General features: G+C 43.6%; 2 protein-coding genes across 2 annotated transcripts; both read right to left on the bottom strand.

Annotated features, from left to right (window-relative positions):
• Positions 1-582: 582 nt before the first annotated feature.
• LOC135821577 (zinc finger protein 271-like) lies at positions 583-4,816 on the bottom strand. Its single transcript, XM_065334575.1, has 6 exons — positions 4,783-4,816; positions 3,395-3,477; positions 2,980-3,110; positions 1,883-2,093; positions 1,630-1,704; positions 583-642 (listed from the first exon to the last, which is right to left on the bottom strand). The coding sequence occupies exons 1-6, from the start codon at positions 4,814-4,816 to the stop codon at positions 583-585; spliced, it is 594 nt and encodes a 197-aa protein (XP_065190647.1).
• A 447-nt stretch (positions 4,817-5,263) lies between these two features.
• Positions 5,264-14,808, bottom strand: LOC135821576 (zinc finger protein 271-like). The gene is made up of 11 exons (XM_065334574.1): positions 14,783-14,808; positions 13,726-13,936; positions 13,473-13,547; positions 13,127-13,200; positions 12,669-12,879; positions 12,416-12,490; positions 11,359-11,433; positions 9,803-9,891; positions 6,433-6,592; positions 6,196-6,254; positions 5,264-5,585 (listed from the first exon to the last, which is right to left on the bottom strand). The coding sequence occupies exons 1-11, from the start codon at positions 14,806-14,808 to the stop codon at positions 5,264-5,266; spliced, it is 1,377 nt and encodes a 458-aa protein (XP_065190646.1).
• Between the last annotated feature and the right edge of the window lie 4,663 nt (positions 14,809-19,471).

Genomic DNA, 19,471 nt, shown 5'->3' with positions numbered 1-19,471 from the left:
CATCATTAGAGTAACCTGATATAACTTCTGTCCAAAGTTCTTTCTGCTGATCGCTATTCTGAGTACCGCTGTTGAAGGAAACAATTGTGAAAAATCGTACTGCTCTTGTTCCTTTTTAAAGCGCTCTAAGCGCATAGTTGGGACAATACCTCATTCTTGCTCCCGTGGAAGAACAATTGAATATAACCTGTCGAGTTGATAACCGCTTTAAGGTGGCTCAACATACTTCGCACCTGTAAGGCCTCTCCCCAGTGTGAATATGTTCATGCTTACGCAGATTTCATGTTGTCCTGAACGTTGCTTTACAAACTTAAATAACATGGAAGATGAAAGAAGCTTGGGACAGGTCACCTTTGCCAAACACCTTGCGGTCATTCAGCAGCATCCCATTGACTTTGTCAATAGCTTGTTGGGCAGCTTCATCAGTCTTAAAATGACAAAGCAGTATCCCTTGGACTGGCCCGTATCGTCAGTAGCTACCTTGCATGACATAATTACTCCAAAAACATTAAATGTGTCAAACAGAGCCTTGTTATCAATGCCCTTGTCCTAATTCTTGATGAATATGTTACCAAATCGAGATCACACAGACCAGAGCACTTGAAAGCTATCAGTCTGGTCCAAAATTCCTTCTGCTGATCGCTAATCGGAGTACCGCAGTGGAACAAAACAAATGTAAACAAAATTATGTCTTTTGTTCCTTTTCAATGGACTCTAAGCGCATAGTTGGGAAAATACCTCATGCTTGCGCACGCTTGCGCACCTGGAAGAACCGTTGGATAAAACCTGTAGAGTTGATAACCGCTTGAAGGAGGCTCCACACACCTTGCACTTGTAAGGCTTCTCCCCATTGTGAATATGTTCATACTTGCGAAGGTTTGATGATGTCCTGAACGATGCTTTACAAACCGTGCACGCGAAAGGCTTCTCCCCGGTGTGAATACGTTTGTGTACTAGCAGATTGCTTGAATGAGAGAAGTATATGCTGCATACATCACACTTGAACGGAGGTCGATGTGCAACTCTCTGATTTGTTCTGGACTCCAACGCATATCAGCATCATTAGAGTAACCTGATATAACTTCTGTCCAAAGTTCTTTCTGCTGATCGCTATTCTGAGTACCGCTGTTGAAGGAAACAATTGTGAAAAATCGTACTACTGTTGTTCCTTTTCAAAGCGCTCTAAGCGCATAGTTGGGACAATACCTCATTCTTGCGCCCGTGGAAGAACAATTGAATATAACCTGTAGAGTTGATAACCGCTTTAAGGTGGCTCCACATACTTCGCACCTGTAAGGCCTCTCCCCAGTGTGAATATGTTCATGCTTACGCAGATTTGATGTTGTCCTGAACGTTGCTTTACAAACTTAAATAACATGGAAGATGAAAGAAGCTTGGGACAGGTCACCTTTGCCAAACACCTTGCGGTCATTCAGCAGCATCCCTTTGACTTTGTCAATAGCTTGTTGGGCAGCTTCATCAGTCTTAAAATGACAAAGCAGTATCCCTTGGACTGGCCCTTAACGTCAGTAGCTACCTTGCATGACATAATTACTCCAAAAACATTAAATGTGTCAAACAGAGCCTTGTTATCAATGCCCTTGTCCTAATTCTTGATGAAAATGTTACCAAATCGAGATCACACAGACCAGAGCACTTGAAAGCTATCACTCTTGTCCAAAATTCCTTCTGCTGATCGCTAATCTGAGTACCGCAGTGGAACAAAACAAATGTAAACAAAATTATGTCTTTTGTTCCTTTTCAATGGACTCTAAACGCATAGTTGGGAAAATACCTCATGCTTGCGCACGCTTGCGCACGTGGAAGAACCGTTGGATAAAACCTGTAGAGTTGATAACCGCTTGAAGGAGGCTCCACATACCTTGCACTTGTAAGGCTTCTCCCCATTGTGAATACGTTCATGCTTGCGAAGGTTTGATGATGTCCTGAACGTTGCTTTACAAACCGTGCACGCGGAAGGCTTCTCCCCGGTGTGAATACGTTTGTGTACTAGCAGATCGCTTGAATGAGAGAAGTATTTGCTGCATACATCACACTTGAACGGAGGTCGATGTGCAACTCTCTGATTTGTTCTGGACTCCAACGCATATCAGCATCATCAGAGTAACCTGATATAACTTCTGTCCAAAGTTCTTTCTGCTGATCGCTATTCTGAGTACCGCTGCGGAAGGAAACAATTGTGAAAAATCGTACTGCTGTTCCTTTTTAAAGCGCTCTAAGCGCATAGTTGGGACAATACCTCATTCTTGCTCCCGTGGAAGAACAATTGAATATAACCTGTAGAGTTGATAACCGCTTTAAGGTGGCTCACCATACTTCGCACCTGTAAGGCCTCTCCCCAGTGTGAATATGTTCATGCTTACGCAGATTTGATGTTGTCCTGAACGTTGCTTTACAAACTTAAATAACATGGAAGATGAAAGAAGCTTGGGACAGGTCACCTTTGCCAAACACCTTGCGGTCATTCAGCAGCATCCCATTGACTTTGTCAATAGCTTGTTGGGCAGCTTCATCAGTCTTAAAATGACAAAGCAGTATCCCTTGGACTGGCCCGTATCGTCAGTAGCTACCTTGCATGACATAATTACTCCAAAAACATTAAATGTGTCAAACAGAGCCTTGTTATCAATGCCCTTGTCCTAATTCTTTATGAAGATGTTACCAAATCGAGATCACACAGACCAGAGCACTTGAAAGCTATCACTCTTGTCCAAAATTCCTTCTGCTGATCGCTAATCGGAGTACCGCTGTGGAACAAAACAAATGTAAACAAAATTATGTCTTTTGTTCCTTTTCAATGGACTCTAAGCGCATAGTTGGGAAAATACCTCATGCTTGCGCACGCTTGCGCACGTGGAAGAACCATTGGATAAAACCTGTAGAGTTGATAACCGCTTGAAGGAGGCTCCAAATACCTTGCACTTGTAAGGCTTCTCCCCATTGTGAATACGTTCATACTTGCGAAGGTTTGATGATGTCCTGAACGATGCTTTACAAACCGTGCACGCGAAAGGCTTCTCCCCGGTGTGAATACGTTTGTGTACTAGCAGATCGCTTGAATGAGAGAAGTATTTGCTGCATACATCACACTTGAACGGAGGTCGATGTGCAACTCTCTGTTTTGTTCTGGACTCCAACGCATATCAGCATCATCAGAGTAACCTGATATAACTTCTGTCCAAAGTTCTTTCTGCTGATCGCTATTCTGAGTACCGCTGCGGAAGGAAACAATTGTGAAAAATCGTACTGCTGTTGTTCCTTTTCAAAGCGCTCTAAGCGCATAGTTGGGACAATACCTCATTCTTGCGCCCGTGGAAGAACCATTGAATATAACCTGTAGAGTTGATAACCGCTTTAAGGTGGCTCCACATACTTCGCACCTGTAAGGCCTCTCCCCAGTGTGAATATGTTCATGCTTACGCAGATTTGATGTTGTCCTGAACGTTGCTTTACAAACTTAAATAACATGGAAGATGAAAGAAGCTTGGGACAGGTCAGCTTTGCCAAACACCTTGCGGTCATTCAGCAGCATCCCATTGACTTTGTCAATAGCTTGTTGGGCAGCTTCATCAGTCTTAAAATGACAAAGCAGTATCCCTTGGACTGGCCCGTATCGTCAGTAGCTACCTTGCATGACATAATTACTCCAAAAACATTAAATGTGTCAAACAGAGCCTTGTTATCAATGCCTTTGTCCTAATTCTTGAATATTGTTCATAATCAGGTACATCACCCGTTCCAGGTCCTTGGCATTACGAAACGCTGTGACACCTGTCTGCTGTAGTCGAATCGGTTTAGGAAAAGGGCTGTGAAAAATTGGAAAAAAATGAGCATGGGCAGATGAGCACCCTTGCTCATCGTCTCCAATCCCTTTTTTCCCATCCTGCAATCTGGCACCGGGCATACTTGATTGTTACCATGGACGGTCGTGTAATAAAACATGATAATTATTGTTCATAATCAGTTACATCCACCTTTCCAGGTCCTTGGCACTACGAACCGCTGTGACACCTGTCTGCTGAAGTCGAATCGGTTGAGGAAAAGGGCTGTGAAAATTCGGAAATGTGAGCAAGGGCAGATGAGCACCCTTGCTCATCTTCTCCAATTCCCTTCTTTTTCCATCCTGCAATCTGCCACCTCTACAAGCATGGCATCTTTCAATCGAGTTAGGCGGTATATTATTCTTTTTCAAAGGACTCTCCGCGCATAGTTGGGACAATACCTCATGATTGCGAACGTGGAAAAACCATTGGATATAACCTGTACGTTGATAACAGCTTGAAGGAAGCTCCACATACCTCGCTCTTGTAAGGCCTCACCCCACAGCGAATGCGTTCATGCTGACGTATAATTTGATGTCCTGAACGTTGATTTACAAGCTTTCCACGCGAAAGGCTTCTCCCCGGTGGGAATACGTTTCTGTACTAGCAGATCGCTTGAATGAGAGAAGTATTTGCTGCATACATCACACTTGAACGGAGGTCGATGTGCAACTCTCTGATTTGTTCTGGACTCCAACGCATATCAGCATCATCAGAGTAACCTGATATAACTTCTGTCCAAAGTTCTTTCTGCTGATCGCTATTCTGAGTACCGCTGCGGAAGGAAACAATTGTGAAAAATCGTACTGCTCTTGTTCCTTTTTAAAGCGCTCTAAGCGCATAGTTGTGACAATACCTCATTCTTGCGCCCGTGGAAGAACAATTGAATATAACCTGTAGAGTTGATAACCGCTTTAAGGTGGCTCCACATACTTCGCACCTGTAAGGCCTCTCCCCAGTGTGAATATGTTCATGCTTACGCAGATTTGATGTTGTCCTGAACGTTGTTTTACAAACTTAAATAACATGGAAGATGAAAGAAGCTTGGGACAGGGCACCTTTGCCAAACACCTTGCGGTCATTCAGCAGCATCCCATTGACTTTGTCAATAGCTTGTTGGGCAGCTTCATCAGTCTTAAAATGACAAAGCAGTATCCCTTGGACTGGCCCTTATCGTCAGTAGCTACCTTGCATGACATAATTACTCCAAAAACATTAAATGTGTCGAACAGAGCCTTGTTATCAATGCCCTTGTCCTAATTCTTGATGAAGATGTTACCAAATCGAGATCACACAGACCAGAGCACTTGAAAGCTATCACTCTTGTCCAAAATTCCTTCTGCTGATCGTTAATCTGAGTACCGCAGTGGAACAAAACAAATGTAAACAAAATTATATCTTTTGTTCCTTTTCAATGGACTCTAAACGCATAGTTGGGAAAATACCTCATGCTTGCGCACGCTTGCGCACGTGGAAGAACCGTTGGATAAAACCTGTAGAGTTGATAACCGCTTGAAGGAGGCTCCACATACCTTGCACTTGTAAGGCTTCTCCCCATTGTGAATACGTTCATGCTTGCGAAGGTTTGATGATGTCCTGAACGTTGCTTTACAACCCGTGCACGCAGAAGGCTTCTCCCTGGTGTGAATACGTTTGTGTACTAGCAGATCGCTTGAATGAGAGAAGTATTTGCTGCATACATCACACTTGAACGGAGGTCGATGTGCAACTCTCTGATTTGTTCTGGACTCCAACGCATATCAGCATCATCAGAGTAACCTGATATAACTTCTGTCCAAAGTTCTTTCTGCTGATCGCTATTCTGAGTACCGCTGCGGAAGGAAACAATTGTGAAAAATCGTACTGCTCTTGTTCCTTTTTAAAGCGCTCTAAGCGCATAGTTGGGACAATACCTCATTCTTGCTCCCGTGGAAGAACAATTGAATATAACCTGTAGAGTTGATAACCGCTTTAAGGTGGCTCCACATACTTCGCACCTGTAAGGCCTCTCCCCAGTGTGAATATGTTCATGCTTACGCAGATTTGATGTTGTCCTGAACGTTGCTTTACAAACTTAAATAACATGGAAGATGAAAGAAGCTTGGGACAGGTCACCTTTGCCAAACACCTTGCGGTCATTCAGCAGCATCCCATTGACTTTGTCAATAGCTTGTTGGGCAGCTTCATCAGTCTTAAAATGACAAAGCAGTATCCCTTGGACTGGCCGGGTATCGTCAGTAGCTACCTTGCATGACATAATTACTCCAAAAACATTAAATGTGTCAAACAGAGCCTTGTTATCAATGCCCTTGTCCTAATTCTTGATGAAGATGTTACCAAATCGAGATCACACAGACCAGAGCACTTGAAAGCTATCACTCTTGTCCAAAATTCCTTCTGCTGATCGCTAATCTGAGTACCGCAGTGGAACAAAACAAATGTAAACAAAATTATGTCTTTTGTTCCTTTTCAATGGACTCTAAGGGCATAGTTGGGAAAATACCTCATGCTTGCGCACGCTTGCGCACGTGGAAGAACCGTTGGATAAAACCTGTAGAGTTGATAACCGCTTGAAGGAGGCTCCACATACCTTGCACTTGTAAGGCTTCTCCCCACTGTGAATATGTTCATACTTGCGAAGGTTTGATGATGTCCTGAACGATGCTTTACAAACCGTGCACGCGAAAGGCTTCTCCCCGGTGTGAATTCGTTTGTGTACTAGCAGATCGCTTGAATGAGAGAAGTATTTGCTGCATACATCACACTTGAACGGAGGTCGATGTGCAACTCTCTGATTTGTTCTGGACTCCAACGCATATCAGCATCATCAGAGTAACCTGATATAACTTCTGTCCAAAGTTCTTTCTGCTGATCGCTATTCTGAGTACCGCTGCGGAAGGAAACAATTGTGAAAAATCGTACTGCTGTTGTTCCTTTTTAAAGCGCTCTAAGCGCATAGTTGGGACAATACCTCATTCTTGCGCCCGTGGAAGAACAATTGAATATAACCTGTAGAGTTGATAACCGCTTTAAGGTGGCTCCACATACTTCGCACCTGTAAGGCCTCTCCCCAGTGTGAATATGTTCATGCTTACGCAGATTTGATGTTGTCCTGAACGTTGCTTTACAAACTTAAATAACATGGAAGATGAAAGAAGCTTGGGACAGGTCACCTTTGCCAAACACCTTGCGGTCATTCAGCAGCATCCCATTGACTTTGTCAATAGCTTGTTGGGCAGCTTCATCAGTCTTAAAATGACAAAGCAGTATCCCTTGGACTGGCCCGTATCGTCAGTAGCTACCTTGCATGACATAATTACTCCAAAAACATTAAATGTGTCAAACAGAGCCTTGTTATCAATGCCTTTGTCCTAATTCTTGAATATTGTTCATAATCAGGTACATCACCCGTTCCAGGTCCTTGGCATTACGAAACGCTGTGACACCTGTCTGCTGTAGTCGAATCGGTTTAGGAAAAGGGCTGTGAAAAGTTGGAAAAAAATGAGCATGGGCAGATGAGCACCCTTGCTCATCGTCTCCAATCCCTTTTTTCCCATCCTGCAATCTGGCACCGGGCATACTTGATTGTTACCGTGGACGGTCGTGTAATAAAACATGATAATTATTGTTCATAATCAGTTACATCCACCTTTCCAGGTCCTTGGCACTACGAACCGCTGTGACACCTGTCTGCTGAAGTCGAATCGGTTGAGGAAAAGGGCTGTGAAAATTCGGAAAAGTGAGCAAGGGCAGATGAGCACCCTTGCTCATCTTCTCCAATTCCCTTCTTTTCCTATCCTGCAATCTGCCACCTTTACAAGCATGGCATCTATCAGTCGAGTTCAGCGGTATATTCTTCCTTTTCAAAGGACTCTCCGCGCCTAGTTGGGACAATACCTCATGATTGCGAACGTGGAAAAACCATTGGATATAACCTGTACGTTGATAACCGCTTGAAGGAAGCTCCACATACCTCGCTCTTGTAAGGCCTCTCCCCACAGCGAATGCGTTCATGCTTACGTATAATTTGATGTCCTGAACGTTGATTTACAAACTTTCCACGCGAAAGGCTTCTCCCCGGTGTGAATCCGTTTCTGTACTAGCAGATCGCTTGAATGAGAGAAGTATTTGCTCCATACATCACACTTGAACGGAGTTCGATGTGCAACTCTCTCATTTGTTCTGGACTCCAACGCATATCAGCATCATCAGAGTAACCTGATATAACTTCTGTCCAAAGTTCTTTCTGCTGATCGCTATTCTGAGTACCGCTGTTGAAGGAAACAATTGTGAAAAATCGTACTGCTGTTGTTCCTTTTCAAAGCGCTCTAAGCGCATAGTTGGGACAATACCTCATTCTTGCGCCCGTGGAAGAACCATTGAATATAACCTGTAGAGTTGATAACCGCTTTAAGGTGGCTCCACATACTTCGCACCTGTAAGGCCTCTCCCCAATGTGAATATGTTCATTCTTACGCAGATTTGATGTTGTCCTGAACGTTGCTTTACAAACTTAAATAACATGAAAGATGAAAGAAGCTTGGGACAGGTCACCTTTGCCAAACACCTTGCGGTCATTCAGCAGCATCCCATTGACTTTGTCAATAGCTTGTTGGGCAGCTTCATCAGTCTTAAAATGACAAAGCAGTATCCCTTGGACTGGCCCTTATCGTCAGTAGCTACCTTGCATGACATAATTACTCCAAAAACATTAAATGTGTCAAACAGAGCCTTGTTATCAAAGCCCTTGTCCTAATTCTTGATGAAGATGTTACCAAATCGAGATCACACAGACCGGAGCACTTGAAAGCTATCACTCTTGTCCAAAATTCCTTCTGCTGATCGCTAATCTGAGTACCGCAGTGGAACAAAACAAATGTAAACAAAATTATATCTTTTGTTCCTTTTCAAAGGACTCTCCGCGCATAGTTGGGACAATACCTCATGATTGCGAACGTGGAAAAACCATTGGATATAACCTGTACGTTGGTAACCGCTTGAAGGAAGCTCCACATACCTCGCTCTTGTAAGGCCTCTCCCCACAGCGAATGCGTTCATGCTTACGTATAATTTGATGTCCTGAACGTTGATTTACAAACTTTCCTGGCGAAAGGCTTCTCCCCGGTGTGAATACGTTTCTGTACTAGCAGATCGCTTGAATGAGAGAAGTATTTGCTGCATACATCACACTTGAACGGAGGTCGATGTGCAACTCTCTGATTTCTTCCGGACTCCAACGCATATCAGCATCATTAGAGTAACCTGATATAACTTCTGTCCAAAGTTCTTTCTGCTGATCGCTATTCTGAGTACCGCTGTTGAAGGAAACAATTGTGAAAAATCGTACTGCTGTTGTTCCTTTTTAAAGCGCTCTAAGCGCATAGTTGGGACAATACCTCATTCTTGCGCCCGTGGAAGAACAATTGAATATAACCTGTAGAGTTGATAACCGCTTTAAGGTGGCTCCACATACTTCGCACCTGTAAGGCCTCTCCCCAATGTGAATATGTTCTTGCTTACGCAGATTTGATGTTGTCCTGAACAAATCAGAGAGTTGCACATCGACCTCCGTTCAAGTGTGATGTATGCAGCAAATACTTCTCGCATTCAAGCGATCTGCTTCACAATCTCTCCAGAACGACTATGTGTATCTTGGTTCTGTTAACTACTGCATGTATAAGGTGCGATAGGTGCGTCTCCGTGGAGGTCGATGTGAAACTCTCTGATTTGTTCTGGACTCCAACGCATGTCAGCATCATTAGAGTAACCTGATATAACCTCTGTCCAAAGTTCTTTCTGCTGATCGCTATTCTGAGTACCGCTGTTGAAGGAAATAATTATATGTAAACAAAAGTATAGCTTTTGTTCCTTTTCAAAGGACTCTAAGCGCATAGTTGGGACAATACCTCATTCTTGCGCACGTGAAAGAACCGTTGGATATAACCTGTAGAGTTGATAACCGCTTTGAGGAGGATCCACATACCTTGCACTTGTAGGGCCTCTCCCCAGTGTGAATACGTTCATGCTTACGCAGATTTGTGAGACTTTGCTAGGCCTATAGGGATGACTACTAACACTAGTACATGTACTAACCTCACCATCCAACACAGGGAAACACCAGCTGAATATTGTTCATAATCAGGTACATCACCCGTTCCGGGTCCTTGGCATCACGAAACGCTGTGACACCTGTCTGCTGTAGTCGAATCGGTTTAGGAAAAGTGCTGTGAAAAATTGGAGAAAAATGAGCATGGGCAGATGAGCACCCTGGCTCATCGTCTCCAATCCCTTTTTTCCCATCCTGCAATCTGGCACCGGGCATACTTGATTGTTGCCGTGGACGGTCGTGTAATAAAACATGATAATTATTGTTCATAATCAGGTACATCCACCTTTTCAGGTCCTTGGCACTACGAACCGCTGTGACACCTGTCTGCTGTAGTCGAATCGTGAGGAAAAGGGCTGTGAAAATTCGGAAGAGTGAGCAAGGGCAGATGAGCACCCTTGCTCATCTTCTCCAATTCCCTTCTTTTCCCATCCTGCAATCTGCCACCTCTACAAGCATGGCATCTATCAGTCGAGTTCAGCGGTATATTCTTCCTTTTCAAAGGACTCTCCGCGCATAGTTGGGACAATACCTCATGATTGCGAACGTGGAAAAACCATTGGATATAACCTGTACGTTGATAACCGCTTGAAGGAAGCTCCACATACCTCGCTCTTGTAAGGCCTCTCCCCACAGCGAATGCGTTCATGCTTACGTATAATTTGATGTCCTGAACGTTGATTTACAAACTTTCCACGCGAAAGGCTTCTCCCCGGTGTGAATACGTTTCTATACTAGCAGATCGCTTGAATGAGAGAAGTATTTGCTGAATACATCACACTTGAACGGAGGTCGATGTGCAACTCTCTGATTTGTTCTGGACTCCAACGCATATCAGCATCATTAGAGTAACCTGATATAACTTCTGTCCAAAGTTCTTTCTGCTGATCGCTATTCTGAGTACCGCTGTTGAAGGAAACAATTGTGAAAAATCGTACTACTGTTGTTCCTTTTCAAAGCGCTCTAAGCGCATAGTTGGGACAATACCTCATTCTTGCGCCCGTGGAAGAACAATTGAATATAACCTGTAGAGTTGATAACCGCTTTAAGGTGGCTCCACATACTTCGCACCTGTAAGGCCTCTCCCCAGTGTGAATATGTTCATGCTTACGCAGATTTGATGTTGTCCTGAACGGTGCTTTAGAAACTTAAATAACATGGAAGATGAAAGAAGCTTGGGACAGGTCACCTTTGCCAAACACCTTGCGGTCATTCAGCAGCATCCCATTGACTTTGTCAATAGCTTGTTGGGCAGCTTCATCAGTCTTAAAATGACAAAGCAGTATCCCTTGGACTGGCCCTTAACGTCAGTAGCTACCTTGCATGACATAATTACTCCAAAAACATTAAATGTGTCAAACAGAGCCTTGTTATCAATGCCCTTGTCCTAATTCTTGATGAAGATGTTACCAAATCGAGATCACACAGACCAGAGCACTTGAAAGCTATCACTCTTGTCCAAAATTCCTTCTGCTGATCGCTAATCTGAGTACCGCAGTGGAACAAAACAAATGTAAACAAAATTATGTCTTTTGTTCCTTTTCAATGGACTCTAAACGCATAGTTGGGAAAATACCTCATGCTTGCGCACGCTTGCGCACGTGGAAGAACCGTTGGATAAAACCTGTAGAGTTGATAACCGCTTGAAGGAGGCTCCACATACCTTGCCCTTGTAAGGCTTCTCCCCATTGTGAATACGTTCATGCTTGCGAAGGTTTGATGATGTCCTGAACGTTGCTTTACAAACCGTGCACGCGGAAGGCTTCTCCCCGGTGTGAATACGTTTGTGTACTAGCAGATCGCTTGAATGAGAGAAGTATTTGCTGCATACATCACACTTGAACGGAGGTCGATGTGCAACTCTCTGATTTGTTCTGGACTCCAACGCATATCAGCATCATCAGAGTAACCTGATATAACTTCTGTCCAAAGTTCTTTCTGCTGATCGCTATTCTGAGTACCGCTGCGGAAGGAAACAAATGTGAATAATCGTACTGCTGTTGTTCCTTTTTAAAGCGCTCTAAGCGCATAGTTGGGACAATACCTCATTCTTGCTCCCGTGGAAGAACAATTGAATATAACCTGTCGAGTTGATAACCGCTTTAAGGTGGCTCAACATACTTCGCACGTGTAAGGCCTCTCCCCAGTGTGAATATGTTCATGCTTACGCAGATTTCATGTTGTCCTGAACGTTGCTTTACAAACTTAAATAACATGGAAGATGAAAGAAGCTTGGGACAGGTCACCTTTGCCAAACACCTTGCGGTCATTCAGCAGCACCCCATTGACTTTGTCAATAGCTTGTTGGGCAGCTTCATCAGTCTTAAAATGACAAAGCAGTATCCCTTGGACTGGCCCGTATCGTCAGTAGCTACCTTGCATGACATAATTACTCCAAAAACATTAAATGTGTCAAACAGAGCCTTGTTATCAATGCCCTTGTCCTAATTCTTGATGAAGATGTTACCAAATCGAGATCACACAGACCAGAGCACTTGAAAGCTATCAGTCTTGTCCAAAATTCCTTCTGCTGATCGCTAATCTGAGTATCGCAGTGGAACAAAACAAATGTAAACAAAATTATGTCTTTTGTTCCTTTTCAATGGACTCTAAGCGCATAGTTGGGAAAATACCTCATGCTTGCGCACGCTTGCGCACGTGGAAGAACCGTTGGATAAAACCTGTAGAGTTGATAACCGCTTGAAGGAGGCTCCACATACCTTGCACTTGTAAGGCTTCTCCCCATTGTGAATACGTTCATACTTGCGAAGGTTTGATGATGTCCTGAACGATGCTTTACAAACCGTGCACGCGAAAGGCTTCTCCCCGGTGTGAATACGTTTGTGTACTAGCAGATCGCTTGAATGAGAGAAGTATTTGCTGCATACATCACACTTGAACGGAGGTCGATGTGCAACTCTCTGATTTGTTCTGGACTCCAACGCATATCAGCATCATCAGAGTAACCTGATATAACTTCTGTCCAAAGTTCTTTCTGCTGATCGCTATTCTGAGTACCGCTGCGGAAGGAAACAAATGTGAATAATCGTACTGCTGTTGTTCCTTTTTAAAGCGCTCTAAGCGCATAGTTGGGACAATACCTCATTCTTGCTCCCGTGGAAGAACAATTGAATATAACCTGTCGAGTTGATAACCGCTTTAAGGTGGCTCAACATACTTCGCACGTGTAAGGCCTCTCCCCAGTGTGAATATGTTCATGCTTACGCAGATTTCATGTTGTCCTGAACGTTGCTTTACAAACATAAATAACATGGAAGATGAAAGAAGCTTGGGACAGGTCACCTTTGCCAAACACCTTGCGGTCATTCAGCAGCACCCCATTGACTTTGTCAATAGCTTGTTGGGCAGCTTCATCAGTCTTAAAATGACAAAGCAGTATCCCTTGGACTGGCCCGTATCGTCAGTAGCTACCTTGCATGACATAATTACTCCAAAAACATTAAATGTGTCAAACAGAGCCTTGTTATCAATGCCCTTGTCCTAATTCTTGATGAAGATGTTACCAAATCGAGATCACACAGACCAGAGCACTTGAAAGCTATCAGTCTTGTCCAAAATTCCTTCTGCTGATCGCTAATCTGAGTATCGCAGTGGAACAAAACAAATGTAAACAAAATTATGTCTTTTGTTCCTTTTCAATGGACTCTAAGCGCATAGTTGGGAAAATACCTCATGCTTGCGCACGCTTGCGCACGTGGAAGAACCGTTGGATAAAACCTGTAGAGTTGATAACCGCTTGAAGGAGGCTCCACATACCTTGCACTTGTAAGGCTTCTCCCCATTGTGAATACGTTCATACTTGCGAAGGTTTGATGATGTCCTGAACGATGCTTTACAAACCGTGCACGCGAAAGGCTTCTCCCCGGTGTGAATACGTTTGTGTACTAGCAGATCGCTTGAATGAGAGAAGTATTTGCTGCATACATCACACTTGAACGGAGGTCGATGTGCAACTCTCTGATTTGTTCTGGACTCCAACGCATATCAGCATCATTAGAGTAACCTGATATAACTTCTGTCCAAAGTTCTTTCTGCTGATCGCTATTCTGAGTACCGCTGTTGAAGGAAACAATTGTGAAAAATCGTACTACTGTTTTTCCTTTTCAAAGCGCTCTAAGCGCATAGTTGGGACAATACCTCATTCTTGCGCCCGTGGAAGAACAATTGAATATAACCTGTAGAGTTGATAACCGCTTTAAGGTGGCTCCACATACTTCGCACCTGTAAGGCCTCTCCCCAGTGTGAATATGTTCATGCTTACGCAGATTTGATGTTGTCCTGAACGTTGCTTTACAAACTTAAATAACATGGAAGATGAAAGAAGCTTGGGACAGGTCACCTTTGCCAAACACCTTGCGGTCATTCAGCAGCATCCCATTGACTTTGTCAAAAGCTTGTTGGGCAGCTTCATCAGTCTTAAAATGACAAAGCAGTATCCCTTGGACTGGCCCTTAACGTCAGTAGCTACCTTGCATGACATAATTACTCCAAAAACATTAAATGTGTCAAACAGAGCCTTGTTATCAATGCCCTTGTCCTAATTCTTGATGAAAATGTTACCAAATCGAGATCACACAGACCAGAGCACTTGAAAGCTATCACTCTTGTCCAAAATTCCTTCTGCTGATCGCTAATCTGAGTACCGCAGTGGAACAAAACAAATGTAAACAAAATTATGTCTTTTGTTCCTTTTCAATGGACTCTAAACGCATAGTTGGGAAAATACCTCATGCTTGCGCACGCTTGCGCACGTGGAAGAACCGTTGGATAAAACCTGTAGAGTTGATAACCGCTTGAAGGAGGCTCCACATACCTTGCACTTGTAAGGCTTCTCCCCATTGTGAATACGTTCATGCTTGCGAAGGTTTGATGATGTCCTGAACGTTGCTTTACAAACCGTGCACGCGGAAGGCTTCTCCCCGGTGTGAATACGTTTGTGTACTAGCAGATCGCTTGAATGAGAGAAGTATTTGCTGCATACATCACACTTGAACGGAGGTCGATGTGCAACTCTCTGATTTGTTCTGGACTCCAACGCATATCAGCATCATCAGAGTAACCTGATATAACTTCTGTCCAAAGTTCTTTCTGCTGATCGCTATTCTGAGTACCGCTGCGGAAGGAAACAAATGTGAATAATCGTACTGCTGTTGTTCCTTTTTAAAGCGCTCTAAGCGCATAGTTGGGACAATACCTCATTCTTGCTCCCGTGGAAGAACAATTGAATATAACCTGTCGAGTTGATAACCGCTTTAAGGTGGCTCCACATACTTCGCACCTGTAAGGCCTCTCCCCAGTGTGAATATGTTCATGCTTACGCAGATTTGATGTTGTCCTGAACGTTGCTTTAGAAACTTAATCAACATGGAAGATGAAAGAAGCTTGGGACAGGTCACCTTTGCCAAACACCTTGCGGTCATTCAGCAGCATCCCATTGACTTTGTCAATAGCTTGTTGGGCAGCTTCATCAGTCTTAAAATGACAAAGCAGTATCCCTTGGACTGGCCCTTAACGTCAGTAGCTACCTTGCATGACATAATTACTCCAAAAACATTAAATGTGTCAAACAGAGCCTTGTTATCAATGCCCTTGTCCTAATTCTTGATGAAAATGTTACCAAATCGAGATCACACAGACCAGAGCACTTGAAAGCTATCACTCTTGTCCAAAATTCCTTCTGCTGATCGCTAATCTGAGTACCGCAGTGGAACAAAACAAATGTAAACAAAATTATGTCTTTTGTTCCTTTTCAATGGACTCTAAACGCATAGTTGGGAAAATACCTCATGCTTGCGCACGCTTGCGCACGTGGAAGAACCGTTGGATAAAACCTGTAGAGTTGATAACCGCTTGAAGGAGGCTCCACATACCTTGCACTTGTAAGGCTTCTCCCCATTGTGAATACGTTCATGCTTGCGAAGGTTTGATGATGTCCTGAACGTTGCTTTACAAACCGTGCACGCGGAAGGCTTCTCCCCGGTGTGAATACGTTTGTGTACTAGCAGATCGCTTGAATGAGAGAAGTATTTGCTGCATACATCACACTTGAACGGAGGTCGATGTGCAACTCTCTGATTTGTTCTGGACTCCAACGCATATCAGCATCATTAGAGTAACCTGATATAACTTCTGTCCAAAGTTCTTTCTGCTGATCGCTATTCTGAGTACCGCTGTTGAAGGAAACAATTGTGAAAAATCGTACTACTGTTGTTCCTTTTCAAAGCGCTCTAAGCGCATAGTTGGGACAATACCTCATTCTTGCGCCCGTGGAAGAACAATTGAATATAACCTGTAGAGTTGATAACCGCTTTAAGGTGGCTCCACATACTTCGCACCTGTAAGGCCTCTCCCCAGTGTGAATATGTTCATGCTTACGCAGATTTGATGTTGTCCTGAACGTTGCTTTAGAAACTTAAATAACATGGAAGATGAAAGAAGCTTGGGACAGGTCACCTTTGCCAAACACCTTGCGGTCATTCAGCAGCATCCCATTGACTTTGTCAATAGCTTGTTGGGCAGCTTCATCAGTCTTAAAATGACAAAGCAGTATCCCTTGGACTGGCCCTTAACGTCAGTAGCTACCTTGCATGACATAATTACTCCAAAAACATTAAATGTGTCAAACAGAGCCTTGTTATCAATGCCCTTGTCCTAATTCTTGATGAAAATGTTACCAAATCGAGATCACACAGACCAGAGCACTTGAAAGCTATCACTCTTGTCCAAAATTCCTTCTGCTGATCGCTAATCTGAGTACCGCAGTGGAACAAAACAAATGTAAACAAAATTATGTCTTTTGTTCCTTTTCAATGGACTCTAAACGCATAGTTGGGAAAATACCTCATGCTTGCGCACGCTTGCGCACGTGGAAGAACCGTTGGATAAAACCTGTAGAGTTGATAACCGCTTGAAGGAGGCTCCACATACCTTGCACTTGTAAGGCTTCTCCCCATTGTGAATACGTTCATGCTTGCGAAGGTTTGATGATGTCCTGAACGTTGCTTTACAAACCGTGCACGCGGAAGGCTTCTCCCCGGTGTGAATACGTTTGTGTACTAGCAGATCGCTTGAATGAGAGAAGTATTTGCTGCATACATCACACTTGAACGGAGGTCGATGTGCAACTCTCTGATTTGTTCTGGACTCCAACGCATATCAGCATCATCAGAGTAACCTGATATAACTTCTGTCCAAAGTTCTTTCTGCTGATCGCTATTCTGAGTACCGCTGCGGAAGGAAACAAATGTGAATAATCGTACTGCTGTTGTTCCTTTTTAAAGCGCTCTAAGCGCATAGTTGGGACAATACCTCATTCTTGCTCCCGTGGAAGAACAATTGAATATAACCTGTCGAGTTGATAACCGCTTTAAGGTGGCTCAACATACTTCGCACCTGTAAGGCCTCTCCCCAGTGTGAATATGTTCATGCTTACGCAGATTTCATGTTGTCCTGAACGTTGCTTTACAAACTTAAATAACATGGAAGATGAAAGAAGCTTGGGACAGGTCACCTTTGCCAAACACCTTGCGGTCATTCAGCAGCATCCCATTGACTTTGTCAATAGCTTGTTGGGCAGCTTCATCAGTCTTAAAATGACAAAGCAGTATCCCTTGGACTGGCCCGTATCGTCAGTAGCTACCTTGCATGACATAATTACTCCAAAAACATTAAATGTGTCAAACAGAGCCTTGTTATCAATGCCCTTGTCCTAATTCTTGATGAAGATGTTACCAAATCGAGATCACACAGACCAGAGCACTTGAAAGCTATCAGTCTTGTCCAAAATTCCTTCTGTTGATCGCTAATCTCAGTATCGCAGTGGAACAAAACAAATGTAAACAAAATTATGTCTTTTGTTCCTTTTCAATGGACTCTAAGCGCATAGTTGGGAAAATACCTCATGCTTGCGCACGCTTGCGCACGTGGAAGAACCTTTGGATAAAACCTGTAGAGTTGATAACCGCTTGAAGGAGGCTCCACATACCTTGCACTTGTAAGGCTTCTCCCCATTGTGAATACGTTCATACTTGCGAAGGTTTGATGATGTCCTGAACAATGCTTTACAAACCGTGCACGCGAAAGGCTTCTCCCCGGTGTGAATACGTTTGTGTACTAGCAGATCGCTTGAATGAGAGAAGTATTTGCTGCATACATCACACTTGAACGGAGGTCGATGTGCAACTCTCTGATTTGTTCTGGACTCCAACGCATATCAGCATCATTAGAGTAACCTGATATAACTTCTGTCCAAAGTTCTTTCTGCTGATCGCTATTCTGAGTACCGCTGCGGAAGGAAACAATTGTGAAAAATCGTACTGCTGTTGTTCCTTTTTAAAGCGCTCTAAGCGCATAGTTGGGACAATACCTCATTCTTGCGCCCGTGGAAGAACACTTGAATATAACCTGTAGAGTTGATAACCGCTTTTAGGTGGCTCCACATACTTCGCACCCGTAAGGCCTCTCCCCAGTGTGAATATGTTCATGCTTACGCAGATTTGATGTTGTCCTGAACGTTGCTTTACAAACTTAAATAACATGGAAGATGAAAGAAGCTTGGGACAGGTCACCTTTGCCAAACACCTTGCGGTCATTCAGCAGCATCCCATTGACTTTGTCAATAGCTTGTTGGGCAGCTTCATCAGTCTTAAAATGACAAAGCAGTATCCCTTGGACTGGCCCGTATCGTCAGTAGCTACCTTGCATGACATAATTACTCCAAAAACATTAAATGTGTCAAACAGAGCCTTGTTATCAATGCCTTTGTCCTAATTCTTGAATATTGTTCATAATCAGGTACATCACCCGTTCCAGGTCCTTGGCATTACGAAACGCTGTGACACCTGTCTGCTGTAGTCGAATCGGTTTAGGAAAAGGGCTGTGAAAAATTGGAAAAAAATGAGCATGGGCAGATGAGCACCCTTGCTCATCGTCTCCAATCCCTTTTTTCCCATCCTGCAATCTGGCACCGGGCATACTTGATTGTTACCATGGACGGTCGTGTAATAAAACATGATAATTATTGTTCATAATCAGTTACATCCACTTTTCCAGGTCCTTGGCACTACGAACCGCTGTGACACCTGTCTGCTGAAGTCGAATCGGTTGAGGAAAAGGGCTGTGAAAATTCGGAAAAGTGAGCAAGGGCAGATGAGCACCCTTGCTCATCTTCTCCAATTCCCTTCTTTTTCCATCCTGCAATCTGCCACCTCTACAAGCATGGCATCTTTCAATCGAGTTAGGCGGTATATTCTTCTTTTTCAAAGGACTCTCCGCGCATAGTTGGGACAATACCTCATGATTGCGAACGTGGAAAAACCATTGGATATAATCTGTACGTTGATAACAGCTTGAAGGAAGCTCCACATACCTCGCTCTTGTAAGGCCTCTCCCCACAGCGAATGCGTTCATGCTTACGTATAATTTGATGTCCTGAACGTTGATTTACAAGCTTTCCACGCGAAAGGCTTCTCCCCGGTGGGAATACGTTTCTGTACTAGCAGAT

The sequence above is a fragment of the Sycon ciliatum genome, chromosome 7 (genome assembly GCF_964019385.1).
Source record: "Sycon ciliatum chromosome 7, ocSycCili1.1, whole genome shotgun sequence".
In the NCBI taxonomy this organism is placed as follows: domain Eukaryota; kingdom Metazoa; phylum Porifera; class Calcarea; order Leucosolenida; family Sycettidae; genus Sycon; species Sycon ciliatum.
This window is presented reverse-complemented; position numbering and strand designations above follow the sequence as displayed.